The 27,428-nt window shown below is 49.5% G+C and overlaps 13 protein-coding genes across 13 annotated transcripts; 6 read left to right on the forward strand and 7 right to left on the reverse strand.

Annotated features, from left to right (window-relative positions):
* Nucleotides 1–60: 60 nt before the first annotated feature.
* On the forward strand, nucleotides 61–986 carry MIND_00333400 (uncharacterized protein; the record flags this gene model as incomplete). The annotated part of the gene is made up of 4 exons (XM_037360189.1): nucleotides 61–144; nucleotides 193–408; nucleotides 457–477; nucleotides 528–986. Exons 1-4 carry the CDS (start codon nucleotides 73–75, stop codon nucleotides 984–986), a joined length of 768 nt encoding a protein of 255 aa, XP_037223074.1. The 5' UTR covers nucleotides 61–72.
* A 399-nt stretch (nucleotides 987–1,385) lies between these two features.
* On the reverse strand, nucleotides 1,386–2,288 carry MIND_00333500 (TPR-like protein; the record flags this gene model as incomplete). The annotated part of the gene is made up of 6 exons (XM_037360190.1): nucleotides 1,386–1,478; nucleotides 1,527–1,585; nucleotides 1,647–1,714; nucleotides 1,764–1,827; nucleotides 1,876–1,950; nucleotides 1,997–2,288. The coding sequence occupies 6 exons, from the start codon at nucleotides 2,286–2,288 to the stop codon at nucleotides 1,386–1,388; spliced, it is 651 nt and encodes a 216-aa protein (XP_037223075.1).
* A 2,569-nt stretch (nucleotides 2,289–4,857) lies between these two features.
* MIND_00333700 (uncharacterized protein) lies at nucleotides 4,858–6,180 on the reverse strand (the record flags this gene model as incomplete). Its single annotated transcript, XM_037360191.1, has 4 exons — nucleotides 4,858–5,016; nucleotides 5,069–5,446; nucleotides 5,494–5,878; nucleotides 5,933–6,180. The coding sequence occupies 4 exons, from the start codon at nucleotides 6,178–6,180 to the stop codon at nucleotides 4,858–4,860; spliced, it is 1,170 nt and encodes a 389-aa protein (XP_037223076.1).
* A 208-nt stretch (nucleotides 6,181–6,388) lies between these two features.
* On the reverse strand, nucleotides 6,389–8,370 carry MIND_00333800 (Annexin A4; the record flags this gene model as incomplete). The annotated part of the gene is made up of 11 exons (XM_037360192.1): nucleotides 6,389–6,488; nucleotides 6,536–6,595; nucleotides 6,646–7,063; nucleotides 7,115–7,257; nucleotides 7,305–7,382; nucleotides 7,433–7,559; nucleotides 7,611–8,064; nucleotides 8,119–8,148; nucleotides 8,201–8,224; nucleotides 8,272–8,295; nucleotides 8,347–8,370. The coding sequence occupies 11 exons, from the start codon at nucleotides 8,368–8,370 to the stop codon at nucleotides 6,389–6,391; spliced, it is 1,482 nt and encodes a 493-aa protein (XP_037223077.1).
* Nucleotides 8,371–9,709: 1,339 nt separating this feature from the next.
* Nucleotides 9,710–14,270, reverse strand: MIND_00333900 (WD-REPEATS-REGION domain-containing protein; the record flags this gene model as incomplete). The annotated part of the gene is made up of 16 exons (XM_037360193.1): nucleotides 9,710–10,070; nucleotides 10,103–10,693; nucleotides 10,741–11,389; nucleotides 11,440–11,851; nucleotides 11,899–11,950; nucleotides 11,997–12,207; nucleotides 12,260–12,539; nucleotides 12,586–12,670; nucleotides 12,732–12,846; nucleotides 12,892–13,042; nucleotides 13,095–13,142; nucleotides 13,191–13,307; nucleotides 13,358–13,446; nucleotides 13,495–13,709; nucleotides 13,764–13,905; nucleotides 13,955–14,270. The coding sequence occupies 16 exons, from the start codon at nucleotides 14,268–14,270 to the stop codon at nucleotides 9,710–9,712; spliced, it is 3,834 nt and encodes a 1,277-aa protein (XP_037223078.1).
* A 45-nt stretch (nucleotides 14,271–14,315) lies between these two features.
* MIND_00334000 (uncharacterized protein) lies at nucleotides 14,316–14,914 on the forward strand (the record flags this gene model as incomplete). The annotated part of the gene is made up of 4 exons (XM_037360194.1): nucleotides 14,316–14,379; nucleotides 14,444–14,609; nucleotides 14,759–14,843; nucleotides 14,891–14,914. The coding sequence occupies 4 exons, from the start codon at nucleotides 14,316–14,318 to the stop codon at nucleotides 14,912–14,914; spliced, it is 339 nt and encodes a 112-aa protein (XP_037223079.1).
* Nucleotides 14,915–15,128: 214 nt separating this feature from the next.
* MIND_00334100 (Cytochrome c domain-containing protein) lies at nucleotides 15,129–16,399 on the forward strand (the record flags this gene model as incomplete). Its single annotated transcript, XM_037360195.1, has 7 exons — nucleotides 15,129–15,209; nucleotides 15,258–15,296; nucleotides 15,345–15,541; nucleotides 15,593–15,890; nucleotides 15,941–16,088; nucleotides 16,136–16,321; nucleotides 16,368–16,399. The coding sequence occupies 7 exons, from the start codon at nucleotides 15,129–15,131 to the stop codon at nucleotides 16,397–16,399; spliced, it is 981 nt and encodes a 326-aa protein (XP_037223080.1).
* A 94-nt stretch (nucleotides 16,400–16,493) lies between these two features.
* MIND_00334200 (PCI domain-containing protein) lies at nucleotides 16,494–18,207 on the forward strand (the record flags this gene model as incomplete). Its single annotated transcript, XM_037360196.1, has 9 exons — nucleotides 16,494–16,522; nucleotides 16,572–16,763; nucleotides 16,814–17,072; nucleotides 17,124–17,201; nucleotides 17,250–17,384; nucleotides 17,436–17,504; nucleotides 17,555–17,684; nucleotides 17,733–17,940; nucleotides 17,991–18,207. 9 exons carry the CDS (start codon nucleotides 16,494–16,496, stop codon nucleotides 18,205–18,207), a joined length of 1,317 nt encoding a protein of 438 aa, XP_037223081.1.
* A 102-nt stretch (nucleotides 18,208–18,309) lies between these two features.
* MIND_00334300 (uncharacterized protein) lies at nucleotides 18,310–19,652 on the reverse strand (the record flags this gene model as incomplete). Its single annotated transcript, XM_037360197.1, has 8 exons — nucleotides 18,310–18,534; nucleotides 18,592–18,802; nucleotides 18,854–19,044; nucleotides 19,096–19,170; nucleotides 19,219–19,352; nucleotides 19,407–19,489; nucleotides 19,537–19,592; nucleotides 19,647–19,652. 8 exons carry the CDS (start codon nucleotides 19,650–19,652, stop codon nucleotides 18,310–18,312), a joined length of 981 nt encoding a protein of 326 aa, XP_037223082.1.
* A 99-nt stretch (nucleotides 19,653–19,751) lies between these two features.
* Nucleotides 19,752–21,136, forward strand: MIND_00334400 (tRNA-splicing endonuclease subunit Sen2; the record flags this gene model as incomplete). The annotated part of the gene is made up of 5 exons (XM_037360198.1): nucleotides 19,752–20,106; nucleotides 20,154–20,488; nucleotides 20,540–20,772; nucleotides 20,815–20,950; nucleotides 20,996–21,136. The coding sequence occupies 5 exons, from the start codon at nucleotides 19,752–19,754 to the stop codon at nucleotides 21,134–21,136; spliced, it is 1,200 nt and encodes a 399-aa protein (XP_037223083.1).
* Nucleotides 21,137–21,184: 48 nt separating this feature from the next.
* Nucleotides 21,185–22,254, reverse strand: MIND_00334500 (Phosphomannomutase; the record flags this gene model as incomplete). The annotated part of the gene is made up of 6 exons (XM_037360199.1): nucleotides 22,165–22,254; nucleotides 21,775–22,112; nucleotides 21,664–21,726; nucleotides 21,577–21,613; nucleotides 21,342–21,533; nucleotides 21,185–21,292 (listed from the first exon to the last, which is right to left on the reverse strand). Exons 1-6 carry the CDS (start codon nucleotides 22,240–22,242, stop codon nucleotides 21,185–21,187), a joined length of 816 nt encoding a protein of 271 aa, XP_037223084.1. The 5' UTR covers nucleotides 22,243–22,254.
* Nucleotides 22,255–22,372: 118 nt separating this feature from the next.
* MIND_00334600 (bVLRF1 domain-containing protein) lies at nucleotides 22,373–24,503 on the forward strand (the record flags this gene model as incomplete). The annotated part of the gene is made up of 5 exons (XM_037360200.1): nucleotides 22,373–22,661; nucleotides 22,712–23,155; nucleotides 23,210–23,316; nucleotides 23,369–23,536; nucleotides 23,589–24,503. The coding sequence occupies 5 exons, from the start codon at nucleotides 22,373–22,375 to the stop codon at nucleotides 24,501–24,503; spliced, it is 1,923 nt and encodes a 640-aa protein (XP_037223085.1).
* A 26-nt stretch (nucleotides 24,504–24,529) lies between these two features.
* On the reverse strand, nucleotides 24,530–27,413 carry MIND_00334700 (Terpene cyclase/mutase family member; the record flags this gene model as incomplete). The annotated part of the gene is made up of 14 exons (XM_037360201.1): nucleotides 27,313–27,413; nucleotides 27,036–27,262; nucleotides 26,889–26,988; nucleotides 26,754–26,838; nucleotides 26,603–26,706; nucleotides 26,523–26,564; nucleotides 26,338–26,473; nucleotides 25,739–26,289; nucleotides 25,610–25,690; nucleotides 25,413–25,561; nucleotides 24,989–25,368; nucleotides 24,795–24,941; nucleotides 24,645–24,744; nucleotides 24,530–24,594 (listed from the first exon to the last, which is right to left on the reverse strand). Exons 1-14 carry the CDS (start codon nucleotides 27,405–27,407, stop codon nucleotides 24,530–24,532), a joined length of 2,262 nt encoding a protein of 753 aa, XP_037223086.1. The 5' UTR covers nucleotides 27,408–27,413.
* Nucleotides 27,414–27,428: the final 15 nt, after the last annotated feature.

Genomic DNA, 27,428 nt, shown 5'->3' on the forward strand with positions numbered 1-27,428 from the left:
GTACACGACAGTTGTTAATGTCACTGTGACTATATCTGGCGGAGTCATCCTAAGTCTTGTTTCCATTCAACCATGTCTGCAGATGACTTTTCCGTCGACCAACCCATTGTCCTGATTCTCGTGGGCCTGATTGGGTCCGGCAAGGTATATCAGTTGTTGAGGTATGCTCTACCCCACTGAACCGAAGACCAGAGCACGTTCGCGCAAGCAGTCACCCAACATTTTCCGAGCTTTGTTCGTTGTAATCAAGATGACCTCGGAGACAGACGTCAGGTTGAATTACTCGCAAGAAGGTCTCTGAAGAGCGGCTGTTCTGTCATCATTGACCGCACAAATTTCGACCACACACAACGAGCCCATTGGATACGGATTGCTGCCGAGTTTCCAGCAACACAAGTATGGGTCTTGGTTCGTAGTTCCTAAGGCTTACTGCTTATCCACTAAACTCCAAAAAAGGTCTTTGATACACCCAAAGACGTCCGTCGATCCTTTGCTTACTAATAGTTTGCTTATCTCGGTCACCGTAGATTTGTGCGATGCGATTACGCACACGTGACCATTTTCTTATCGCTGAATTCATGTTCGCTGACCCCACATACGTACTAGGCTTCGACCATCCAACGATCCCCGACCCCGTTGATGCTTTGGACATCCTAGAAAGATTTGCTTCGCAATACCGCGCGCCGTCACCCGAGGAAGGGTACCACCGTATACTTTCCTTGACCCCTAGCGAGCAAGCAACGACATATTCACGAGAATATGTTGCCAGCACTCTTACTCGCATTCGAGATGCACCTACTGTTGTTCCACCTGTGGGTCCAAATGTTCATCGCCCAGTCAGTACACGAGGCTCAACTTATCACCCTCGAGGCCATTTTTCGAGAGAGGCTGCTAGTGGCTATAACTATCACAGTAATCCTGGTTGGAATCGCCGTCAACTTGAATCGCCGACGAATGGCAGCATCGGCACAATGATTGGGACCTGAGGTTTGGCGGTGGTCAACCTTCCAATGTACATATTCATATGAAGTCTCGGGTAAAAACGGTGTTGTGATTTGTTCTTGCTCTCGATCCTCTTCCCAGCGTCGAGTTGAGTGACCGAAACGGAACAGAAACTGAACATGAGGAGTGCTTCTCGTCGTACCTCTCCTTGACTATAACTGACAGTTGCGAGTGCTTCCATTTTGATAGGTCCAAAAAACAGACAACCGAAAAAAAATGCAACCGACGGCGAAGGTAATTCGGTGAATGGTCCGCCCGCGATGGAGGTTGCCTTCGTCGCTCGTAGACAAGCGTGGTATCCAAAGACCAATGGCATTGTTCGATCGCAAAGTTGGGGGTAACAATAAAGAGGCTAATCCAATAGCCACAGGGAGAAAAAAAAATCAGGGCTTCGATGATTTCTCTGTGTCTTCAGCTTCCTTGATTTTTTGACCCAATAGCTTTGCGCTGACATTGCGGATATGAAGAGCAGCTCGCTGGATAGATCATCAGACAAGTTGATGGGTTAATTGATGTTGGAATACCTCGATACCTCTCTTCTGACTGTGTTGATACTGCTTCAAGGCTTCTTCAAGATTTCCAGCTAAAGGAATAAGAGATAACAATAGTGAGGTAAATATAGGAAACAATAGGAAACAACTGACTTGCTTCCAGAACAACGGCGAGGTTGAATGCGATTTCGGCGTCATCCGGGCACAAGGAGGCGGCAGTTCTGACAATGACCGGGTAAGTTTTGTGGCTGAAGATGGTGGGACTCTTACTCAAGATGTTTAAGCGCCAGATCTGTCCTCACCACAGTCGACATAAGATAGGCTGAGGCTAAGTCTTCGCAAATTGGTTAATAATAATTAATGAATAGGGCGGTAAACTTACTTGTGTGGGTGTCCGCACTATCGGGCTGCAGATCGAGCGATAGTTTCCAGGCAGCAATGGCCTCGTCAAATTCCTCTGCTACAATCAGCAAAAGACAGAGAGCGAGCCAGAAGACCCCCACTTAGATGGAAATGGGTTACGCCCAAATTAAAAAAAGAGCTTGGGTTTTTATGTATTTGCGAGCTGCGACGGTATAACTCCTTGGCTGCGACAACATCTCCTTCTTCTAATTTGGTCGTACCCTCTTCGATGCAACGTAGAGCCTCAGATTCAGCAGGGTCAGAAATAGTAGAATGGGCGGTTAGTCCTGTTGCAAAGCGTGCTGCACGTATAGCAGAACCTTGACTAGTGGTTGGTCGGACTCGAGAAAGAGTTTGACAAGTTCGAATCCCAGCTCGGAGAGAACGGAACATGACCGTGCGTGTGACGTCGTCACCCGTGACCCCAGCTCAAAATTTCCACCATGGCTCAAGACAACAAGCCAGCGCCGTCTTCTTCAAACGCAGCTGACCACCTTCATACGTCTTCGTCCTCGTCTGTAAATCAACCTGAGGGAGCTCATGTTGCTACTGCTGCTGAACTTCTAATCGGAGCTTACGACCCGACCAAGTTACACCCATTAGCTGACTTGGGCGACAAATTGGACTATTTAATCCTAGAAGATGACAAAACCAACGAAATTCCTGGTGCAAACTCGGCGCTTCCATCGCGCGGTTGGAGTGATGATTTGTGTTATGGGACTGGGACGATGTATCTCGGCGGTAAGTCAGATCTCTTTGAACTTACTCTTTTTGAACCATTGCGTGCTCCCGCTCTCGCTTATTCACTCTCACCTTATCGGTCGTTGCTCCTCTTTCGTCAACTCTTTATTGTTCTCCTCTGTCACATGCTCATTTCTTTTACTTCAAGGGCTGGCACTTGGCGGCGCGTGGGGGGTTCGTGAAGGAGCTACCAGGACGCTTGCTGTGTCCAATTCTCGACTACGAATCAACAGCATTCTAAATTCTGTGACAAGGAGGGGGACTTTTATCGGAAACTCGGCTGGTGTCCTCGGTCCGTTTCCTCTTCTTAGCTTGGCTTTACCGCTGACAAGTGCCTGTAGCCCTGATCTACAACGGCGTTAACTCCTCCATTGATGCCGCTCGCGGAAAGCATGACATTTTTGGGAGCATGGGTGCTGGGGGCATTACTGGTGCCTTGTACAAATCAACAGGTTCGGACTCGTTTTAATTAATGAATTGATATTTTAATCCTCTTTTTTTGGCAGCTGGTGTTAAATCTGCTCTTGCTGCTGCGACATTCATGTCAGCTACGGCAGGAATCTGGAGTTATGTGAAAAAGAACTTATAATCATCGTGTAATCGAGCATTATCTTCACCCTCGCTCTCCATCTTCTCGCGCCTCATTCAGACAGCAAGCTATTTCAAACTCGCCTTTGGCCGGTATGATGTTAACACATCTTCGCCGTGAATTTGGCGGCTGAATGTTCACGTATCGAGGCAGTGGCAGGTCTTCCAGAACCGCATCGAGCTCAACACTATAAATGATACCGAGCTACCAAAGTCGGCTCCCAGTAGTCCCCTTAGAGTGGGCGGCTATTCGACACATGCTACGCAGAGTGGGGAAACCCAGGTGCGGTTATCGGATGCCTCGAAATGCAGCTTATAAGGTAAGTAGGCCTCGCTATTGTTCTTTTGGTAGGACGTTGACCCATCAGTTCACGAATTCAATTACGAAATCCACAACGAGGACGCGAAAAACTCACATTCGTTTAAAATATTCAAGCAGTGATCGTTACAAGCTCAGATCTCGCACCGGAAAATCCTTGTCGACAAGTCAAGCGACATCCTCAAGTGACACATCTTCATCGGCCAGCCAAAATTCGACTTTAGAACGCAAAACTCATCGCCCCTCCCGCTCAAATGCTTCCCGCTTGCAGATCGCTTCGTTGTTGGGAGAAACTCGTCCTCGGTATACCCCCGTCGTGGCTTCGAACTGAAGGGTTAATGTCCTGACAGTAGATCATATCAACTTAATGTTGTTCAAAACCCAGTCAGGACAGCAGAATTCCGCACTGCAGCCCTGTCCCGCCTCCCACTGTCTCCTCCACTTGTCGTTCAATTAACTGTCTGTGATTCTGGTGGAAACTCGATCACCCCGTGTGTTTGTTTTTCTGCATGTCCTGGCTCCGGTAACCCCGTGAGCAGCGACGAAGAAATTCCGTTTCTCATAGCCCACTTGTCGCTCTATGCCGATAACGGGACAACCCTGCTCGACATGGGGTCACTCGGCCTTAGATTGGGTGCTCCCCTACCTATCTTATATGGTAATTTAGTGTCATCTTTGCAACAACTCGAAGACCACAACGGAAACCGTGGTCTGTACTTTGTGTTTCCAGACGTCAGCATTCGTTGGCAGGGGCGATACCAACTCGGCGTGCAACTACTCAAGATCAGCAGGCGAGTCCCTGTTATGTTCGGAGTCTTGTCATACCCTAAGCTTTCATTCTCACCTCCAATATCAGACCTGATGCGTCGGGCTTGGCTGAACAAGCCTCCACACTCGCTCAAGCCCAAACTACAACCTTTGACGTTGTCCCCTACGATGATTATATCACACCTCGTCCGTTTTGCTTACACTCGCCCTGATCTGCCTCCATTGAACACCATCGAGCAGCTCAAACACGACTCACGCAGGCATTCCTTCGTCAAGGTGCCCAAATGCGATGACAAGTCAACGACGCCATTTCGTTCTGGACTCTGAACATTTTTATAAGCATTTGCATAGCATTCGTTCACCCCTAATACTAGTGTTTGTTCAACAGAAACTGTAGGATAATAATGATTCTCCACCGGTCAAGTACCCGCCAGCGTCTCCAGCGAGGCCGTCTATTCGCGGCGCGAGTCAGCATCGCAAAAGGGAAACCGCCTTTGCGTGCAATCGGAGGGGGGCCAGTCCAAAGAGTCAACTCTCCACTTCCCACTACCATCCAGCTTGTTCAAATCTTTGGCGCTCCAACTCTTCCCAAGTTTCCAGTCCGAACAAGCTTGGCAAGCGTTCCCAAAATCGAGCTCGCCGAGCGGCCCAGTCTGTCTTCATATGCGCAAGACAGGGGCCACAAACTGAGAGGCGCGAAAAATCCTGGTAAGCAGAGATCAGGCTCTATCAAGCATCTTGTGGGCAACTGGCATACCTCTTCACTCCAGATAGCCCGACCTTCCTGATCTTCGTCTGATTGACCAACTCTGCTGCCTTCCGTATGGAGTGTTTCGCTCTTCATCCCATCGGAGAGCTCGGCATCACCATTTTCGTCACCCACCGTTGCGAATCCCTTTGGGGTTGCAATAGACACACATATCGGCAACAACGCAAGAGCTTCAGACCGCCATCGTTCGGCTGCCACACGCATCATAAGCCGGCTTGAGGTGCAAGCGTTGGTAATCCCATTCGACGCTGGTCCGCCAGAATTTGCGTTCTCACAGCCAGGTATTACAGTCGGACTCCAGAGGAAGCCCAGTATGTCTGCTATAGGCTCACCGAGACAGGTAGAACCTGCTTCGAGTAAGAGTACCTAAGGTAGAGTTAGCCTTACTACGCATAATGGCCATCCAAGCCCACCTTGTCGGCTCGTTCAAGCTCAACATGCACACTAGTATAATCGATACCGTCCAGAATGTCTGCGCTAGACAACGTTGCCAAGGCTCTGAAAAATGCAGTCGGCAGAATCCAATTCGCATGGGCCGCTCGAGCAAGAGTGATGATAGGCAACTCAAGATTTGAAAAGTCAAACGAAGGTCCAGCATAGGCCGGTGGCGCGAAGGACGAAGTGGAGTTAGAAGGGATAGAACAAAGACTGTCCCAGGCAGCAAGCGATGTAGGATGGGCCGACGCTAGGTGTTGGAGAGCGCGTCGACGAAGTGGCTCGACACGATATTTCGTGCCCAGCCTCAGTATACCATGAATTGAGTCGAAGTCAGTCTTTGCTGGATAAGGTGCAAAGAATCTAAAGGGAGCGAAAAATCAGTCGTTTCCGAAGAGAAACTTGGGCACGACGCACTCGTAATCGAAAAGTGCCTTGAGAAAGTAAAGCATGTCGGCAGCAGAGTCCTCCAAGTGCATTACTTGGCATCCGTCGATAGTTTCAGAGTCATCAGGCTGAGGAAATGCAAGCAAGTCCGCAAAAACGGGAGATCGTGCTTCCAAGAGACCTCGGTAGACGCGGAAAAGGACTCCATGGGCTTCAATGATGATGTTTCCATCGTTGAACCAGAGCGAATCAACGCGCTCCATTTGAGATGTGTTCATTTGGAAATAGAGCAAGCAAGCAAGAGAAAGAATGTGGGGTGCGGATTCAACGTGGTTGTGTGTGTGGAGCAACGGTCCGATATAAGTGACCTCCGTTGTGACAGGCGTCTCGGAAGCGGCGATATACCGGAGATTGACAAATCAAGATTTGTTGGAAGTACTTCTACAATTTACACAAGTTCAGCTTTGATGCCATGTATTACTGAGTTCAGCTGTAGTGACCCTCTCCAATCAAGCGAAGCAGCAAGTGTTCAAACACACCGCTCGTCTCCCCTTTAACGCGTCTTGTGAGTTGCTTGTCATATACTCTGCAAACAGTAAGTTGCAGCCCAAAAAGGATGCTGGAAGCACTCGCCGTTGATACCCCTGTTTCGTAGCTTCCATTCGAGGGCGAGACCAATGAGCGCGTAAAACACTAGTCTCTTATAAGATAAGGTTCTCGACTTGAGAAGAAAACGACTGAACCGTGTGATCAGCAATGAGTTGTTTGTCCCAAACCCTTTCATGGTTTCTTCCAGTAGAATAGCATCTCGGATTGCCAAAGGTGAGACAGCAGCAAGATGAGGCTTCTCGCTAACTTCGGCACCCTGGACGATGAATAACAGAGCTTTCGCGTCGTGGTTGCTAGTGCCAAATTCGCTGGCGATCACAGTCGAGAGTGACTTTCTGTGTTTGGCTTTGTAATGAGTGCAAACCGCGACAAGGTGATCTTGCGTTCGACAGGTGAGGATACGGTAGAATTTGTCTTCGTTGGTTCCAACGCGTCCGGTTCCCGCCTTATAAAGAGCCTCGACATCTTCCTCCAGCAGCTTTTGGCGCTGTTCAGCTGTTGCATTGGCTGCTGGAAGCTTTTCGCGCGAAGGATCAGTCACAAATTTGAACACTGAACATTGGAAAGTGAGCTTTCAGTCTAACCACAAGAATGAAGGCCCACATTTGAGCACGTTTCCACTCAGATCGTCAGCAACCTCCTTCGACAGGTGCTTCTTATATTTCTGGAGGTATATATAGTCGAGTGTCGCAATATCTGCAGGGCTATGGTCGAGGATGGCTTCGTTCAAGAGCGACTCGTTGGTTCTCCAGAAAGGTCAGAATGAGGAATGGAGGGAAACAGATGGAGTTACCCAAATCCTCTGATGGCGTCTTTAACAAGATCCGCGTCGTATTTGAGCGGCCCCTGAATGAGACCTAGAAGGGCTTTCCTAACAGAGATATGTAAGCAGAAGGCTGACACTGGATGAAAGAGACGCACTCGACATTGCCAGTAGTTTTTCTTTCGACGCGCCGGTACAACGTCTCGCCTTTGTCATTGTGTTGAGGGAATTCATGGACAAGCACTTCCATCTTGAGCGGTCCAAGTCCGGTGAGAATATCGACGACTAGAAGCGAGATGAGTTGAAGAAAAGAGAGTGCAAGGTGACTGTGTTCACGTTTCTTCTCATCGCCGCCAGCTTTCACAATCTGGTCGATGTCGTATTTGATTTGGTCTTTAGTGTAGCCGACGACATTCAAGCCTCCAGAGAAGCGTGGGTTGTGGATGATTGTGTCACGGTAGTAGATGGTTGGAGGTTCCAAGTCTACGGGTGGCGCGTAAGGGCTGACTGGTGGCATTGTAGTATTCTGGGCAGCATTTGGTGGTAGGCCTGACGGTGGCGGGCCCGACGGTGGCGGGTAAGGACTGCTTTGGTAAGGTTGCTGTTGTGGCGGAGGAGCATAAGCTGGGGCTTGATAAGGTTGTTGCGGCGCGGCTTGGTAGGGACCAGCTTGATAGTATTGTTGGGAAGGAGCGAAAGCTGGTGCCTGATAATAGCCACTGTTGGGAGGAGGATTTGGCGACTGAGGGAATTGAGGGACATATTGAGGCTGATAACCGCTAGGTGGCGGCTGACGAGACGCGTCAGTGACGAGTTAGGATAACAAGACAACAACGAGACTCACATAAGCTCCAGGCTGCCCAGCTGGTGGAGGCTAAAATATACTCAATCGGGTGAAATCAACTGCCAGGAGTGGCGCAACTTACATATGGTTGGCCGGGAGGAGGAGGCTGAGAGGATTCAGAAACGAATTAGACAAGTGGAAAAAAAGACAGACATAGCCGCCGTATTGCGCGTTGGGCTATGGTACGAGTCAGCTCAAAGACCAAGGTTAGCTTATTTGCTAACGAACTGGAAATGGTGGGGGCTGGGACATGATGAGTTGGAGAACCAGAATTCACGTCGTGTTTAAGTATGAGACAAAAGGCAGTACGACAGGAGTCAACGCAAACAGAACAGCATTTCACTTTATCCGATCTAGTATCTCCGCACAGCCACTGATCCAACAAGCTAAGCCCTCGTTCGCTTCAAAGGTCGCCATTCTTGGTTAATTCCTCCGTCCTCGTGCTCGTCATCGTCTGAATCCTCGTCGTCATATTCAGACCATTTCCTCTTGGAGAGTAAAGTTACGAGTATGGCCAGCGGTGACTTGTGTGCCACCGATGGGCGTCGAACTCGGTTAAATGGCGGCTGTTGAGATGGGCGTCTTGGTTGTGGACGGGTAGTGCGATGGATGATGGGCACTGCATTTGGCGTGGCAGCTACGATTGGAGTAATGGCCTGCGGTGGAGTTGGAGGTGGAGTCGGAAGCTGGGCAACAGCAACAACGTTGGTTGGCGGCACGACATTATTCATGGTGTAGGGCGGTGGAGGAGGTAGACTGGGGAGGTGGTGTGTGACCGATGTGGTAGAAGCACTGAGGAAACGCTTGGTCCAAACAATGGCTACAGCAATAAACACGACTTACGTCACATTAACCGTCAAAGCGGTGGCTGGTGTGCTCGAGGTAGTATGGCCTCCGCTACTGGAAAGTGTCTGTGAGCCAGCATGTACGCTAAGCAAAGGGAGATGGAGGATACCTAACGTTGATGTTGATGGAGTTGTTGGTCTGGGAGACAATAAAATTGATCCCAGTTAAGGACAATTGAGGGTGGAGAACGCCAGCGCCAAAAGCCATGGTTATTTGCTGCATGTTGTTGGTGTGACTGGTCATGGCGGTAGGTGGGTGTGGGTGGGTGGCATGGACGAGGCCACGCCCTTTTTATGGAAAGGCGCTTGGGATGGCCTTGACTCACTGCGCGTGTTTGATGAGGCTATCCATTGATGATTTCCAGTTCTGCTGCTCTACGCACCCACACACAGATAACTGTTGTCATCCCAAGCGCCATTGACCTGTTCGACACTTGGTGCTTTGACTAAGGCAGTCGGAGCTTGATCCCAAGCTTAATGTAGAGAAGATAGAAAAAATGGACCAGCTTGGAGCATGTGCAGCCTCCAGCTTTACGCATGCCGAGCTGAACCATGGAACGAGGAAGGTGGTTAAATCATGTGACCGTATTGATTAGATGAGATTTGATGGCAGTGTTGGCAAAGCCGTTTCACAGAGACAACCACACCCAGAGCCACAGATAGGAACGCTACGTTGTCGCCAACACGAGACATGCGAGACGTGAAAGCAACGCATGCAACTTCGAGACAGTCCTGCAGCACTGAAATTACTTAAAGAACAGATGACTGGATGGAAGCGTACCTTTGACTGGAAGTCGACAAATGGTGCAGTGTGGCATGCTGGAGGTTCTGAAACAACTGGGGCATATATTCTTGTCAGCCGCCAGCGCCTCATTGCATACTGAACAACAGCGTATAATTCCTTCAAGCGCTGGTTGAATAGCTATCATGCAGCGAATTCGAGACATACCTATGTCGTGTTGGCTGTCCACCGCTGGAACAGTCAACTCAATCGACTTGAGCAACTCTAGGCGTTTAGAATGCAGCTTCCAGCAGAAAAGAACGTCGGCGTATAGATGGATGTGGTTCACAAATTCTGTCAGCTTTTGGTCCGGGAAGGCCAGAGTTCTGTGAAGGTCGTCAATATCGGTTGAACACACGATGAAAACAATACTTGTCGTCGTCTCGCATAGGAACATCGTAAACCACCACCCGAGACTCGTGAATAGCATGGGGAGGAGGGGGATACGAACGGCACCCTTTTGTGCCCTGCTGATGAAAATGAGACGGCCATCTGTTTTATTCCTGGGGATGTTGTCTCGTTCCACGATCGAGAGACGGTAGACGGTGACACAAGGCCGCTATGGGCGTCGCGCCAGTGATGCCTTCTTGATGAGTCCTTGGAAGAAGGCAATTCGGAGGGGGTCATGAAAGAATCTTGTACCCCGGACACGAACTGACGCATAGTCCCAGCATTGAAAAGACTAGACCAAGATCCACGGGAAGAGCCTGAGGTAGATAACGCTGGCTGAGGAGGTCGAGACCAGGAAGGAGAACTGGGGCTCGGTGGACCGCCCACAGATGTTGAACGTGTAAGATTGAAATAATCAACAGGACCATTCCTTGGCGTTGGTGTACCATGGAGTGGTGGAGATTGAATAGGTGGGACAACTTGCTTGCAGCCTTGAAGGACAACAACTGAAAGCATAGCGAGCATTTGCAGATCTTTCAAATCACATAGCTCCTCGTGCCTAAAGCAATGAAACAAACTGTTCCAAATAGAGCCACAAGGACTTACAGTCGGTGAATCATTTTGATGACGAGGTCGTTGGCTCCAGTCACACCCGGATACACTCCAAATGCAGGGAACAAGGCTTGGAGGATTTTGAATATTCGTTCATGGTCACTTCGGCCATGAACTCTGGCAACCTCTGCATTGCGCTGACAAAGGATTGCGAGTGTCTTGTCTTGGAAAATGTACTCGGAAGCGACCTTGCGATCAGCACCAGAGATATGAGAGGTACCCGTGATGAAAACAGTACTTCGTCGCAGGGGTGGCGGGTTTGGTAGGCGCCCATTGAGGAATGCATCTTCACCCCTCTGTCGCGAAGTTTCCGACTCGCGATGGCGGGGGGGATCATGAGAAAATGTGAGCAGGTTTGTCATGATTCTAAGAATATGATCTCCTTGTGGAGGTTGTCGAGGGTCGAGTGGCTTTGCGATACGGTCAGTGGCCGCCAATGTCAACCGTCGCACGGCATCGGCAATAAGGGCCGGTGAGCGGGATTGTCGCGTCTGAGCTTGGTCTGAGCTAGCTTCTAAGCTATCGTGACCTGGCAACAAGTCTGAAGTCGTTGGCGCTGGCGAAGAAGAGACAGTGATTAACGGATCACGTAAAATGTGTTGCACAATCCTTGGAGGCGTCCTAAAGAAACAGACAAGCTCGCCTGAAATAGGAAGATAAAAGACATTCACCACAAGTTACAAGCAGACATACCATTTGGTCCGAAGGTTCCTTGCGAAGTCCGTGGTTCAGTCAGGTTCTTGTGACTCCGCATCAGAGAGACGGTGACGTTTCGTGACTTGCTCGTCTGTTTGCCCTCTTCGTCCGATGAAGATTCCATGGTGTACAATGCACCCATCTCGCCCTCACTGAGAAAACGAAGACACGACTCGAGACAAGGCCTCTGTTGTTCACGGATGTTACGTAGGCGGCGCAGAATGAATGCACGGTTTTTGAGAGAAATGAGTGGGTTTCGTTCAAGCTCCACAGTTGGAGTTCCTCGAGGGTGAAGCCCATGAGGATAGTCTCTTGGAAACGTGAACGTGACCCTGATAAAAACCGAGGATGACTCGCCCCAAGGACCGTGTAGCCCAAGAGTGCACGTCCGCTTTTTTGTTAGATCGTGCTTGAGGACCGTCAGGCGCTAATTCATCGTTAACACGAGTATCTTACCTTCTCCAACTTGATTTTGGCAGAAACTAGTTTGTTGATCACCGATGTTAACCTAATGCGCTGAGCGATGCGTTGAATAGGCGGCCGGTATAACTTACTCGTCCTGGAGGCTTTGTCCTTCGTCTCCTCGGGCACCTCGACTGTCACTTCGTTTCCTTCCAACAGCCAAACTGTCTCCGCGTTCGATCTCACTTAAACCTCCACTGCTGCCGCCGGCGGCGCCCCCTAGAGCTACTTCGTTCACCGGTAACACTTCCCACCACTTCTTTAACGCCAGATATCCAAGCAACGGGATCGACGATTCCTGTTCTTTTTCCAGCTGCTGTTCCACGTGACATCCGTATTGATCCGGCAGCTGTACTTGGGACAAGTTCTGGTGGTGGGCGCGGGTGTCGCCTGGCATCGACAGAATCGGGGAGTTGTACCACTGCGGCGCCAGCGCGAACCCCAGCAAGGATCATCCGAGCACCGATCGGCGCAGAAAGTAAAGCCATAGATGCAACAGCGCCCCCACTGACACTCGATACGGAGTCTTCACTAGCCTCTGGAATTGGTGGGTTCCTAAAGGAGAAAGACGCTTTATGGTCCTGCTCAGCAACGATTGAGGGCTCCTCGGTATCTGAGCGTATGTGGCCGACTTTCTAAGCCACAGTCAATGCTAACAAAAAAGTCGCTGCGAGAGCCTACCTGCATCATCTCTTCATCTACAGGCCAAAACTTTAGTGTTCGGTCTTTAGACCAGGTGATGAGCTGAAACGTCGTTCCGTCTTGACTGTCAGCGAATAGCAGCGAAGAAATACAACAACATACTGGTATCGCGTCGCCAAACAAACTCTTTGACAACATCTGTATGTCCTTCAAATACTTCAACGGGCTGATCGCCAATCCAGCTGCCAGCACGACTGTGTGAGAGCACTGGTTGTGGTCCACTAGAGAGGTGATCTGCTCCTGCAAGTGAATCAGATCATGCCACCATATTTTAGATGAACTGACCCAGGGCATACATTCCGAGAGTTGTGCCTCCGCGTTGCGGCAGACTCAAAACACCTCGTCCAAAAGGCAAGTGACGGGCTCGCCAAACTGGATGAGCAGTGCGAATAGTCTGCACTGGTTTTGGGGTGGAGCCAGAATCACAGTCTGGATCCTGAAAGTAGTCTGAGCGATGAGAAGAAGAGTACGCAATGGGAGAGACGAACACAAGAACAACTAGTGTTAGAGTCCTGGCATGCTGCAAGATCCCACAACTAGAATAAAAGAAGTGAACGACAGACGTGTTCTAGGCAGTCTCTTACCTTGATGGTACCATCCAGGGCACAAGTGACGAGTTCATCGCGACTGGTCCTACTCCAATCGATACCATAGATTTTTGACCGATGTGCATGCAAGCGAGTCACTGGAAGAGAGCCTTTCTAAGAATAATGGGTGGTTGAAGCAGTCCATAGTTGGGTGTGCAACATACCCTGCGGTCCCATATGAGCACTTCACCTCCGTGACTAGAGGCAAGCATATGTGGGTCTTGACGATTCCATTTGACTTGAGTCCCTCCCGCTGTGGGCTGTCAGAAGAAGAGTTCCACCAAATGAAGATCAAGGCTACCGTTAAATGCGCTAAACCCAAACACAGCTCGTCCGTGTCTCGCGGCACGGAGATCCCAGGCCCACAGCCAGGAGTCAACCCCAGTACTGACCACCAAATCGCGCTCTGAGGTTTGAGGATGCCAATTGATATCGGTTATAGCTCGATAGTGACCCCGGAGTATGTGTTCGATGTTGGAAGTTGGTCCAGAGTTGACGAGCAGGTTCCAAATAAGGCTATTTCATGGTGAGAATTAATTGATTCGTCGAGAAAAAAAAAGGTCCACCTACAGCTTCTCTGAACTGGTGCTGACAATATACTCTGCTCGACTGACATGCGGATTCCATTGAACGTCTGCAACATCCCATGTTCCACCTTGAGGCAAGAATCGGGGAACACTCAAGGGAGAGGAGAGGTCGATGATGAACAAACCTTTTTTCCAAGTTCTAGTAAGAGCTTTTCAACACACATCGACACGCACCCCTTCGAGCAGCGAGAACTATGTCTCGTTTGGTAGGTGATATACTCATATTTCCCACCGCGTCTCCTACCAGCATTTTCATGTCAATTTGCATGCATTTCTTGAATATATTGGACGAGTCTGAGCTCGGTGCGGAAGGAGGCTCCGAGTCAGTCGTTCCTTCAGATTCGGACATGGAATCACTTTCTTCAACACGTTGGAATAGTTCTGACGGGGGGTTTGGTGTCCAGCTAGGTCTTCTCCCGCCATCTGGAGTCGTTATTGGAGAAATCCACGAAGGCCGACGTGCTGGTTGTTGGAAGCTGATAGTATTCATGAGAGCACGTGCCAGAGCAATTTCTCTCAATCTACTCTCACGACAATGGCCGCAAATGACTATTACAAGCAGGGCGGACAGCAACAGCCACAGTACTATCCTCCGCCAGGTAAATCCCGTTCGGCGCTTATTTCGACGGTTAGTTTGGCATCTACTGACATTGCCTTAACAAGGTGGCGCACCAGAATCTCAAGGTGGCTACTACCCTCAACCGCCCGCAAATGCATACCAGCAAGGAAATTACGGGCAACCTCAGTATGGACAGCCACAATATGGTGGTAGTCCGGGCTATCCTCAACAGGGCTACCAACCCAATCCCGGACCTCAGACGATATACGTGTAAGTTGGCCTTGCATGTCCCCAAACGATCCGTTCTTCTCCTGGGGCTAAACAATAACCGCGGTTTGACTGAGGCTACCAAGGCCGTGCAGCCGGCGACGACATATCACTAGCTCTTGAATGATTTGATTTCTCCTGATCCTTTGCAGACAACAACCTGCCCAGCAGTCAAGTGGTGCTAGTGGAGGATGTCTAGCCTGTCTTGCAGGCATGTGTCTTTGTTGCTGTGCCGAAGTTAGTCGTCCTCAATTTATCTTGGACTGAGCTCATTCTTTCCCTAGGAAATCTGTGAATGTCTTCTTTGATGAGAGTGCAAGGAGAAGAGGACTTGAACTCTATATAATACCTTTTATGCGTTCTTCTTAACAAGCTTACCACGGTGGCAAATAACTTGAGTCTGAGATCTACTGGAGAATAATCTTGTTGAACTGCTTGATCTGGGCCAACCCGAAATTGGCGAGTGGTGATTGGTGTTCCGAGATCACGCGTTGACGTTGCCGATTCTTTCCTACTCCCAAAATGCTGGCCCGACGCTTGGGCGCGACGAGGCTTTCTTCTCTGCCCAAAAAAACTACTGCTGGGCTGCCGAGAGCCATTCTTGTATGTTTGAGCCATCCTAACCGACTGTGAACGCTCAAAGGGCTTTAGACTCGCAATGCGTCGAGTTCGTCGTCCTCTGCGTTTGAGGTGCTTTGGCTTCCTGCTTGTTGCTTGATTTTTTCTGACGCTTAAAAGTCTTTCCTCAATTCGCGTTTGACTCTTGTCTCTGTATCGCTTTTTACTGCTGGCACGGTTGGCTGGTATACCCACCTCTACGGCTCGCTCCCTTTCATTCCCCAAGTCCACGCCAGCCTCGATAGCGACGAGGGTCTTCATCCGCCTGCGTACCCATGGTCTCACAAAGGCATTTTCGATACCTTCGACCATGCGAGGTAAAATGTCACTTTCTTGGTTCACACTGACGACTGACTTGTTGCAATTAGCATTCGTCGAGGCTATCAAGTTTACCGTGAGGTTTGCGCCGCATGCCATTCTCTCGATCGCATTGCGTGGCGTAATCTGGTTGGCGTTTCTCATACGGTCGATGAAGTCAAAGCTATGGCCGAGGAGGTCGAATATCAAGATGGTCCCAACGACGAAGGCGAAATGTTCATGCGCCCGGGAAAGCTTGCCGATTATATGCCTCCTCCCTATCCCAATGAAGCAGCCGCTAGAGCCGGAAACGCAGGTGCTTTGCCTCCAGACCTCAGTTTAATCGTCAAAGCCCGTCATGGTGGTGCTGTAAGTCTCCAACCTGGCCACCTCCAAGTTTCCTTTTCACATTAGAATAGGACTACATTTTTGCTTTACTCACTGGCTATGTCGACGCCCCTGCTGGTGTTGAAGTCCGCGAGGGAATGAACTATAATCCTTTCTTCCCTGGTGGTGCGATTGGTATGGCGCGTGTTTTGTTCGATGGATTGGTGGAATATGAAGATGGTACGTGTTCTTATCGAGACTAGCCTTGGTTGCTCAACAAACACCAGGCACCCCTCCAACCACCTCTCAATTGGCAAAGGATGTGGTCACGTTCCTTAACTGGGCAGCGGAACCAGAGCATGACGAGAGGAAGAAGAACGGAATCAAGGCCGTTATCCTTTTCTCTGTTTTGACTCTCGTTAGTCTCTACGTCAAGCGTTTCAAATGGACCCCCATCAAGAACAGGAAACTCAGTCAGTATATCGCCTCTCCGTCGTTTCATGAGCTCACCAATTCTAGTCTACGATCCCCCAGCAGACAAAAAGCATTAATTTTTAGATCGTCTATAGTATTAGTTACTGTAGAAACCAGGTTATTGTCAGAACCGCTCCCTGTGACTCCGCGTGACTTTCTCAGTTTTTTACCATGTCGGAAGCGTGGCCACCACAGCTGAAGTAGCCCACACTTCACACTTATAGTCCACACTAAACTGGGACATATTAGAGAATGGGTCGCAAAATGCCTTGGCCAAATGACAGATTTGAACAGGCAGGAGGCGCAAGCTGAACTACGACAGGTTATCGCGGATTCATTTGCCTCTCAGACCCTTTGGTCGACGGACTGGGCTGGCATCCAACTCAAAGCTCTTCAACCTCAACCTAGCTTACAACTCAGCACGACTCTCAAACGCAAAGGGTGCGTGTCCTCGATGTGATCCTGTCTCTCCTCTCAAGAGACAATTCAAGTCACGACAACTCGCCCAGTTCCAAAAAGGCGAAGAAGGCAGCAAAAACCACCCACCCTACGTCCTCCACCTTTGATCCAAATGACCGTGCTGCACTCGATAGACGCGCTCGACGTTTTCAGCGTGAACACAACATTGAACGAGAGAAGACACAGGGTGGTCATACCGCACTACGAACGAGCCTTTCTGCTTCACATCTCTTCAACAACCTCAACTCACGCAGTTCCCTACCACTTGATCACTCAGAAGACTCAGAAACTGTTAGTGGAACGTTTTCTTGCCAAGTTCCACTCACTTAACCCGTATGGCAGAACGCTGTCGACTGGGAGAAGTCTGCAATCGTCGGAACTTCCAAAGAGATCTTCAGGGAGTACCTCAGGCTCACATCGGTCTGTCGAGTTAGCGTTGAATGGTAAGACCTGACCGTGGCGGTGTAGGAACCGAATCCCGAGCAAATCCGGCCATTCCACATATTAGAACAGACCTTGCTGGAACTCAAAAAGCGATTTCGAGAGAAGACTCCATATAGCTGGATATGCAGTCAATTCAAGAGTCTTCGACAAGATCTCACCGTGCGTGCGTCCTTCGGATCATTTTTCCATAAGTTATTCCGCTGGTGCTAGGTGCAACGCATCAAGAATGGATTCACTGTCAAGGTCTATGAAATCCACGCGCGAATATCATTAGAATGCGTATGGATGCTTTTTTTGCTCGCTGTCATTGTTTCAAGTTACCCTTTCAGGGCGATATGGTCGAGTACAATCAATGTCAGGCAACGTTAAAAACACTTTACGAGCTCGGAATTCCCGGCCAAGTTGAGGAGTTCACTGCTTACCGCATTCTCATGCTCTTGCACGGACGCAACAGAACAGGTAGCTCCTGCGTTTCGTCGGCCCTAGAAAAAGACTGACCATGAACAGAGTTGAATCTATATGTAGGTCAGCTAACACCAAAACTCAAATCAGATCTTGCGGTCCAGCATGCGCTGCGAGTCCAACGGGCTTTGGCGATTGGAAATTACCACGCGCTCTTCGAGCTGTACTCTGACTCGCCGAATATGGGCGCATATATCATGGACCATTTCGTCGCGCGCGAGAGAGCGAGGGCGGTCATGGTGATTGTAAAAGCGTCGGTCTTGATTTTCTCTAGACCATCTCGGTCAATGACCCTCCCTGTAGGTACCGCACGATACCACTCAGTTTCATCCATCAAGAACTTGCTTTCGAAACCATAGAACAAGCTCGCGAATTTCTAGAGGACCACTCAGCCGCGCACTTCACCAACCCTAATAGCCCGGATTCCGACAAGACGCTTGACTGCAAACTTGCAGGGGCCCTACTCGCACAGACCTTTGAGGAGAAATATCGCAAGGTGTTGATCAAGGGTGCTATCTAGGTTCATTTCCTTCGTCGGCCAGTCTCTCCTCCAAGGACACGTCAACACCCCGCTATGTAAATTTGTGTATTATTTTAAATTCAAGGATTTTTCGTCGTAAAATTATGCCCCCCAAACCTCGTCGACGTTCACTTCCCGTGGTCCCTGAATTTGAGATTCAGTCGATGGATGGGGGTTCAACGCAGGGTGATCTGAGTCGTCTCCGGAGAGCGCGACAGGCCCATGATCAGGTTTATGTTCTACTGTGCTTGGACGATTCATGTAGGAACGTGCGATTGTGAACAACAAAGCCAGTGGATGAATGACCGTGAAGATGATAGCGGTGATCTGCGACAAATGCAGTTATTAGCTCGGGTCAGCACGGTTGACTTGGACTGCACAAACGTAGACGGATTGTGCCTTTGGTCGAAGCGACCAGAGACTAATGCATATCCATGTGGCGGCCACACACCACACAATGTCACGCCTCAACACAACAACGAGCAAGCTGGTGAGCTGAGTCCCAAGAACAACTCCAAAACTCGGCCATCCGTAGGCATTGGGGTCCATTGGCGTGCCGTCATACATTGGGGTATATTTGAGGCCCAGTGCGATGCTAAAAAAGTGGGTTTCAACTTGGTTCTCACAAGAACTAATGTCAACTGACAAGAGAGTAAGAGGGAAAACGAGCGCGAATTGCAAGACGAAGAAGAACCGAAGGGGTGCATGGATTAAAGCAGTGTCGAAGGGGCGCGAGGACGTAGGTGGATGGTAGACCAGGAGAGAGACGTTGGAATACAGAAGAAAGAGAAGCAACAGTCCGCATAAAACTGTTGCCGCAACAAACCACTCAAACACCTAGTAAAGCAAGCATAAGTCGAAATAGACTAGTCACAGTGCCTAGCATACCCAAGCGATAGCCCAGAGTGCCATAAGCCAATTGGCGAAGACTAGTGGAAGGCCGACGCCTTTAGTAAGAGTGCTCTAGTTCTCGAGTTTGGTGAGAAACATTGCGATTTGTGCAAGCCTAACCTTGGTCTCTGGTTTCCTTGCGAGTACGAGAAGAGCACAGTAACCAATTTGAGACAGATATATCAGAGCAACATATACCAGAATCACAGATGGTCGCGGCGAAATCGGAGTGGGGTTTAGTTTAGAAATTGTTTCTGATAAGAATTAGAGGGCTCTTAAAACGTTGAGATTGGTTTGAATGGGAATACGCAGTGATGGATTGACGAGGGTTGAACAAATTACAATGCAGGCAATGTTGATCAGCAGAGATAACGGTGTGGTCATTTGGAGTCTAGTGTCTCTGAGTATAGCAGACACTTAACTCGGAATCAAGCGCACCTGACGAGAGCCAGATGTTGTCGCAAAGCTGGATGTGACCAGTCAATTGGTAGTTCCTGCATTGAGTGTTGAAAGGGGGGGTCACTGTGTGGTATGGCATAGTTTCACACCTCCATTGAGCGAAGCAGCAGGAGGCAAGACGCAAAGACGTTTGCGATGATGTCACCTTATGCTCTGCGATTGTCGTGATCGGATTTCGGGTAATCTGAGGAAGCATGACTTCCCTCCTTCAACCCAGTGGGAGGAAAAGGCCAGTGGCAAACAAAGCAGCAGGCCGAAGGGGCGACAACAATCGGATCTACGCTAACCCACTGCCCTTGACATTCCTATATCCCCTTCCCTCTCCAGTGCGCTCCGTACTTGGTCTACTGGGCCTCAACTTGGCCAAAATCGACACCCCCCAAATCCACGGCCTCTTTGATCACGCAACACGCTCAGTTTGGATTACAGACCGCGCTCAATCACTTATACTTTGGCGCAGAGGTTTTTTCGGCAAGGGAGATCTGTCTCGAAGTGAGCCAAGCTGGCTTAATCGACAAGTCAATGCCCGGCGCGCTGCTGCTGAAAACCGTACGTAAATATGAATTTTTACTTGCACTATTTGCTTACGCTTTCAGGTCTTACGGCGGAGGAGTTAACTGCGAAAAGAAGGGCTGAACGCAAACAATTCAAACTTGATCGCGCACGCGCTATTGCTCAAGTCGCCGCCCAAGCTGAAGCACTGTTTGAATCGGAGGGTCGTGTCGTTATTCCTGCGCTCTCAGGCCCAAACATTCCGTCGGCGGCCACTTGGAAGCCTACTCCTCAAGACTCATCTACTCTGCCTCAACAAATACCATCAGAAGACGAGGAACCATTTCCAGACGATGTAGAACACCTACAGCTAACCTTGCCAGAGGCATTTTTCCTGCTATGGAATCTAGACTGCCTCGTCGTAGAAGACTCCGATGCTGTAGGCCAAAGCTAAGCTATGACTCAATTGAACTCATCGCTATGTGTGCAGAATCAACTCTTGAGTATCCAAGACATTTGGATAGCTTTCCAGATGGCATACCTTTCGCAGCCTTTCTCAGGTCCGCTCACTCTGACGCCTCGCCTCGAACTCGACAACCCATTCATCGTCAACTATCTCGTGTACCACCACTATCGCTCTCTTGGATGGGTTGTTCGAGGCGGCATCAAATTTTGTGTCGACTATATGTTATATAAGCGTGGTCCGGTCTTCAATCATGCTGAGTGAGTTCAAAAGACTTAAAATGCCTTAGCTAATCAACTCAGGTTCTCAGTCGTCGTCTGTCCCGTCTATGAAGACCCAGCTGATGAAGCCGCATCTACGACCAACCTCCATCACGCTGCCCCGTTTTCTTGGAGCTGGCTAAGCACTATAAATCGCGTTAATACCCAAGTCTTCAAGGTGGGAAGCCTGCAAAAATACGATAGCTCTGACTCTCTGTCCTAGACGCTCGTGTTAGCTTATGTCACGATTCCGGCGCATTCACGTGTACCAGAACAAGTGTTACACAGTCCTGCTTGCTTGCAGTATTACTCCATACGAGAGGTCACTGTTAGGCGCTTCATACCAGCTAGGATGCGCGATTAAATTCTGGTGGTTGTACATCTTGGTTTACACTGTCCTTTCCATGTCTATTTAATGGTCGAGAAAAAGCTCCTTCAACAGACGAATCGTGTGACTGGGTCCCTCCACAGTATGGCCAATCGTTCGTGGGTCGGAAAAGATCTCGTGGTCATTTCCTCCCTGGAAAAGCCTCAGATTATATGTTATGACGACGAAGAAAAAGTCGCACGGGGTCGGTTTTATCGCCAAAAAAGTGGATTTCCTCAAACTGCTCGTCTTCAACGCGCGAAAGGGCGTATCTCTTGTCCCATCCGTTCGGAAACACGTCAAAGGAGATCTGACCGCCGATGGAGAATGTGAGCCCGTAGTCTGCGAATTTTTCTCTGAGCACTTTCACGAAAGCTGCTCGGACTCCATTTGCCTGACGCGATAAGTAAGCGGCTGGAATCGACAAGGGACCAAACCTGATCGAATTGGTTGAAGTCTTTCCGCTCTTGAAGACTACAATCTCTGTCAGTTGGATTCAGTTGGCTGGAACAGAGGGTACACACGTTGCATTGCGACCAATTGGACTGACGTTGATCATCCCGTTACGGAATTCGACGAAGGTACCGCTGGAGAGAGATTAATTAAGGAATGCGTCTTGCAAATCTTTTGCCTACCGCTTGATGGGAAGGTCGAGATCGGCGATGTAGTGGAGTAGAAAGTTGACCAGGCGTTTGTACCGTTCTTCGCCGACGTATAAGATGAAAGAATCTGAAGGTAAAGCTTCTCCAAGTTTGTATGCAACCAGTCCATTTTCGTAGAACGCGTAATCGAATGCTTGAATGGCTGGAGTCGAAGTTTCAGTTGGCCATGCATCGAGTATTGATTGGTAACCTTGGGTGCCACGGACAGAGAGCTGCTCCTCAATCTTCTTCATGTCAGACCCACTAACGAAACCGATGGCTGCTTTTTTCCGGAGGGCGGCTAGGGTATCCAACATTTCTTGCGATGCGGCCTGTGAGATGCGCGATTATTTTATGGGGAAGTAACGCGAAGTCTGACGAGACCTGACGAGCAAGAGTGAGGGTTTCGTCCACATCGAAGAGCACAAGTTTTTTCCGATTCGCAAACGCAGCGGACGCCATCGCAGTTCGAATCTCTAAATGTGACACACACTGTGACTCGCTTCCAGTCAACGTCGGTTCCGTTGTGGGTCCTTTTTAAACGGTGTTCTGTAATCTGTGTCAAATCCAGTTTCCTTGTTCCTATTGTGCTATGGCCAACCACGTTTACAACTTGCCTGTGCCACTTCTCGAGTCCCTCACTCCTCGCAACTTTGTGGGAGATCTAGAACCAAAATTACCATCTTCTCCACCGCCAACGAGTGTTGCTTCGACATCAGCAGCTAACTCTCGCTCTTGCAACATTTGCAATGGGGCTACTTTCACTGATGTTGAAGACCAGCGTCAGCATTACCGATCGGACTGGCATCGATATAATGTCAAAACGCGCCTCAATGGTGGGCAAGCGGTATCAGAGACGGAGTTCTCGAAACTTGTGGATGGTATGGGCGACGAATAAAATATTAATTCCTCCAACTCACTCGTGTGGCAGCTCTTGAAGATTCCATCTCCGGTTCAGCATCGGAAGAGAGCGATTCAGAGGACCCCGATGATGCGGTAGACACTCTGGTGTCCAAAGCCACACGTAATAACAGGTCACCATCTCCCGACCAAATCAAAGCTGCGACCCCACAGACCGCAATTGCCTGGTTTCATGCCCCTCCTGCTACTCAAATCGGTGTCTATAAAGCCCTCTTTGACACGGGAATGCACCAGTCGGATTATCTCGGCCAACTTCGACAAATGCAACACGGAGAACGTACCTGGGCTATGTTTATGGTAGCGGGTGGTCATTTTGCTGGCGCCATTGTACGCGTCAGCGACGGAGCTGACCGCGGGCCGAATGATTCAGAGCCCAACTCGCAAAAGAAGAAACAGAAAAGGCCTAAGACTGACACCGAAGTGCTCAAACACAAGACCTTCCATCGCTATACCAGTCAGTATAATCAGCCCTCGAAACTGAATTTGCTCTGATTGATTGACTTGATAGCTCGACGAAAGCAGGGTGGCTCCCAGAGTGTGAATGACAACGCAAAGGGTCCGGCGAAGAGTGCAGGAGCACTTCTCCGACGCTATGGGGAACAAGCGTTGCGAGATGTATGCCCATAAGTTCTCTAACTTATTACATAATCTCTCATTCTCCACACAGGACATCCGTAACCTTATTCAAGACTGGGCCGAGGATATCAACGCTTGTGAGCGAATTTGGATTCGTGCCAGTGCGAGCAATCGCAAAATTTTCGTGGATTACGACGGCTGCGTGATTCAGAAAGGCGATGGACGGTTACGGACATTCCCTTTCCCAACAAGACGCCCGGTTCGTAACTTGCCTCATTCTGTTCGCGAGGGCTTATTTATGTGGGGCTTAGACACAATCCGAGGTTTCCCGGTGTCTCATTGAGCTAACTCGCGTTAAAACATCGCATTTCACTGAAGAAGCACTACGCGCACAAGATGAAGCACACCTAGCCTCTCGGCCTAAGCCAAAACCCATCCCTTCCACTGCTCCTGCCGCTAGCCCAGTCAAATTCAAACCAGTAAAGCTATCGAAAGAAGAGGAGTTCGTTCGTGAGAAGTGGTCTCGGCTGCTCGAAATGGTTGAAAAAGGACGACTAGAACCGCTAAAGTCTTTTTGGGAACGCGAAGGGGAAAGCCTTGGTGGCATTGATGCACCCATACCAGAATGGACAGGAGAGAAACACGCGACATTACTGCAAATGGCCGCCTATGCTGGCCACGACGTTGTTGTGGAGTGGTTACTGGAAGTCTTGCATGCCAACCCAACCGTCGATGTACCACTGAACCGAGTCGATCAAGATAGAGATAGCGACGAGGCTTCCGATTCATCCAAGACAGCGAAAGGTAGTCGTCGAACCGCGTATGACGTTGCTCGAAACCGCGCTGTCCGTGATGTTTTTCGCCGTTGCGCGGGCCTCCATCCAGACTGGTGGGATTGGTTTGGCGCTGCTAAAGTCCCAAGTGCCCTCAGCAAGGAGATGGAGAATGATCGAGACGACAAAAAGAAGGCAAGACGCAAGGGGTTGAAGGACAAAGTTAGGGAACGTGAAGCCAAGGCCAAGCCACCAGAACCGAACCCAGAGCTAGAAACCCTCTCGATAACTAGTTCAAATACAGCTAGCATCGTGACGGGACCCCAACGTTTGGGTGGCGCTGCTGGTACCTCAGAAAGCATCGCTGGCCTGACCATTGAAATGCGAGCAAAGGTTGAAAGAGAGAGACGGGCACGGGCGGCCGAAGCACGGTTAGCAGCACTCGCAAAATGAAGATTAGATTAGATGGGTACTTTATCTTACGCGGTCAGGTGACCTCTACTGTGTGTCCTTTTCAACTCCTCGAGATACTTGTGAGCCTTGCCTACGAATTTTTAGATGCGAAAGCTCTATTCGCGCGTAAAATATTCAAACCTAGCATCCAAATAGGAAAGGAAAATTTGAAGTTGGGATATGCGATCGCGCACGTCTTGTTGAATATTCCTTCGATTGCCTCCTGCGCCCAGGATCCATCCTATGAGAATATTAGTCATACCTTCGCAAGAGAGCTAAGAATGCACTGACAGGTAGCTGACGAGCCATTACAAGTGCGACTGCTCGCTCCAAAGGTTGTGGGTAAGGGTATTTGGCATACATCAATGCCATCGCTGCCCAACAAGTTTGCACGACTTGGGTATTTTCGTGCTCAACCCATTGACTGATTTCGCAACTCTATTCGAAGATAAGCCATACTCTTGCACAAAGAAGATGACAAGCACCTTGTAACTCTCCCCCCAGCCCCCATCCTCGCGTTGTTTTCTGATTAAAAAGTCACAAGCTCTCCTGCTGGCTTCGCTTGTGCCGTAAGTCTCGCCAACAAGGGCGAGAGATTCAAGCGCGAATTGCATAGCGTATGTGAAACATATGCCCCACGAACCGACCCATCCGCCCTCTGGTTGCTGACATCCATGCAGATATTTGATGGCGTTTCTGATAGTGCGCCTATTATATGGAGAGGTTAGTGGAGGTTTTGGGTCTTGTGGGGTGACATACTCGATGTCAGCAACACGGTAGTCGGGATAGTGTTGGCGGAAGATAGACAGAGAAGTTATGACCGAAGTGGTGCACTCGGGGTAGTTGTACTCAATCATAATATCACCTGCACAAGAATGAGGGTCATTCAAGTCAGACACGTCGACATACCGAACACCTCAGCTGGATTCAAGAGCTCTAACCATCGTGGTCCCCTTATTGGCTCATAACTAGCAAATCCTCCGCCAGAGTTTTGGAGCGTGAGTAAAAGATCGACCGCGTCATATATTCTGCGGTCGGAGACAAGTTGAGGAGTGAAGCTATTAAAACCGTTATAATCGGCTACAGTGCTCCAAAAAAGAACCAACTTCAGATTCTTCTGAAGGTAGAGCACTGCTTTCAAGCCTTCCCCAGTACAATCGCTGACCACGTATCCTTGCTCCTTGGTACTAAACTGTAATGAGAAGCCGCGAATAGTTCAAGCAGCTCACACAAACCTGAATCCCCAAGCACCCTTAGTCCCATGGCGATATGAGCTTTCATAGTGCTTGGGATTGTCTAATATCTGAGCGTCTTCGAGCCACTCCAACACTTTCAGCAGGCTGTTTTGGTTCTCGGGCAGTTCTGCAAGTCCTGTTTCGACCAAAGCTTGCGCTATGAACCCGATGTCCCACAATTGACTGCCGTTTGTTCCACACATCATCATACCCTCCGCTCCCATCCACATGAAGTCGTAACGTTTCTCCCTGTGCTTGCGAAAAGCCTCGCTTTCTACGCCCTCAGCGTGAACACGGGCTACTTGGTTGAACATTTTGGAAACAGGGCCGAGTGTCTGGTACCCAGTATTTTCGTCTTCGCGGACGATGAGCTCATAAGCTTTAGCTATCGCTGCTTGGCGTAAGGGTGGCAGAGCGCAGGATTCGTACATCCCCAGAATACCGTTCAGCATGTCGAGGAGAGTCGAATGAGGGGAATATAGATCGACGGCTGCGACATGATTACGCTGAGATGGCCAGTGAATAGAGTAATAATTCTCTGGATACAGTTCCTAGGAAAGTCAGCGTCACGTTTTTTGAATGACGGTGAGAGTGCAAACCTCACGCAATGCGAGGATGAGTTCATTTTCTGGCATTGTAAAACGGACACCATAGAGGTAGCTCATTGGGATGTAAACGGTCCTTGTATGAATCCACCATCGATGAGGATGGAATGGTATCCAATCAGGGAGTAGCCTACCATATTTGTTAGTGGGGGACTGCAAGAGAAGCAGAACGTGTGGACCAGAGCTCTGGTGGTACGGGATTATTCCCTGCGATAAAAATGCTGAAGAATGTTATCAGTCCATGTTTAACAAAACACACCTTCCCAATCGTAAACATTGAGCAGCGAGAGCCAGAATTTCCCCCATGATGGTATCGCAGTGGCTCCACCTATGGCACGTAAGGAACAAGACAGGGGTAGTAAGCTACACTTGCCTAAATGATGCAGAGTAGCCCTTGCCTTAGTACACACTGGATGATCAGCTTCGACGCCTAGAATACGCAAAGCCGTATAGTTCAGGCCAGTTCCGAACACCGTAGAAGGGCCCTCGACATGTCTATCGGTGGTCAGCTAGTCGTCGACTATTCAATCGTTGTTGTGGCCCACATTCCCCATCCACCATCTACAGCGTGGGCTCGATTCATTAGGTATCGTATCATTTCAAGCCGCTCTTGAATTGTAAACTCCATGCCAGAGATGTAGCTACCTGATGGTATTTTAGGTTGACAACCAGTTGCAATGCTAGCCATATACCAATGACGAGGCCAGGCAACAGAAACATAGGACCCCCATACTCTCCAGGAAAGTGGCCGTCATGAGATTGCAGATTTTTGTAGAACGCGAAGCCATTTTGGGCAGCTTCAAGAGGATTTTTGGCGCGCGGTAATGTGGGGCAGGCTAGGTCAAGTCCAAGCCAAAATTTATCGACAAGGTTTTGAGGCCAATTTTCAGCCTCCTCTTCGGTTTGGAGATAGTGCCAGCTTCAAAAGTTTCAATTAATGAGGGCTCAATGAGACCGGCTCAGACGCACGTATGCCGACCACTGTCGCTGACGCGTAATCTCCAACGAGAGTAGTCTGTAAACGACTTTGCCGCGGAAGTCTGTACGTCGAGTCGCGAGTACATGGTGGTTGTTTTTGCATGTAC

Source organism: Mycena indigotica (genome assembly GCF_014461135.1).
Source record: "Mycena indigotica strain 171206Taipei chromosome Unknown Mind.scaff0003, whole genome shotgun sequence".
Taxonomy (NCBI): Eukaryota; Fungi; Basidiomycota; class Agaricomycetes; order Agaricales; family Mycenaceae; genus Mycena; species Mycena indigotica.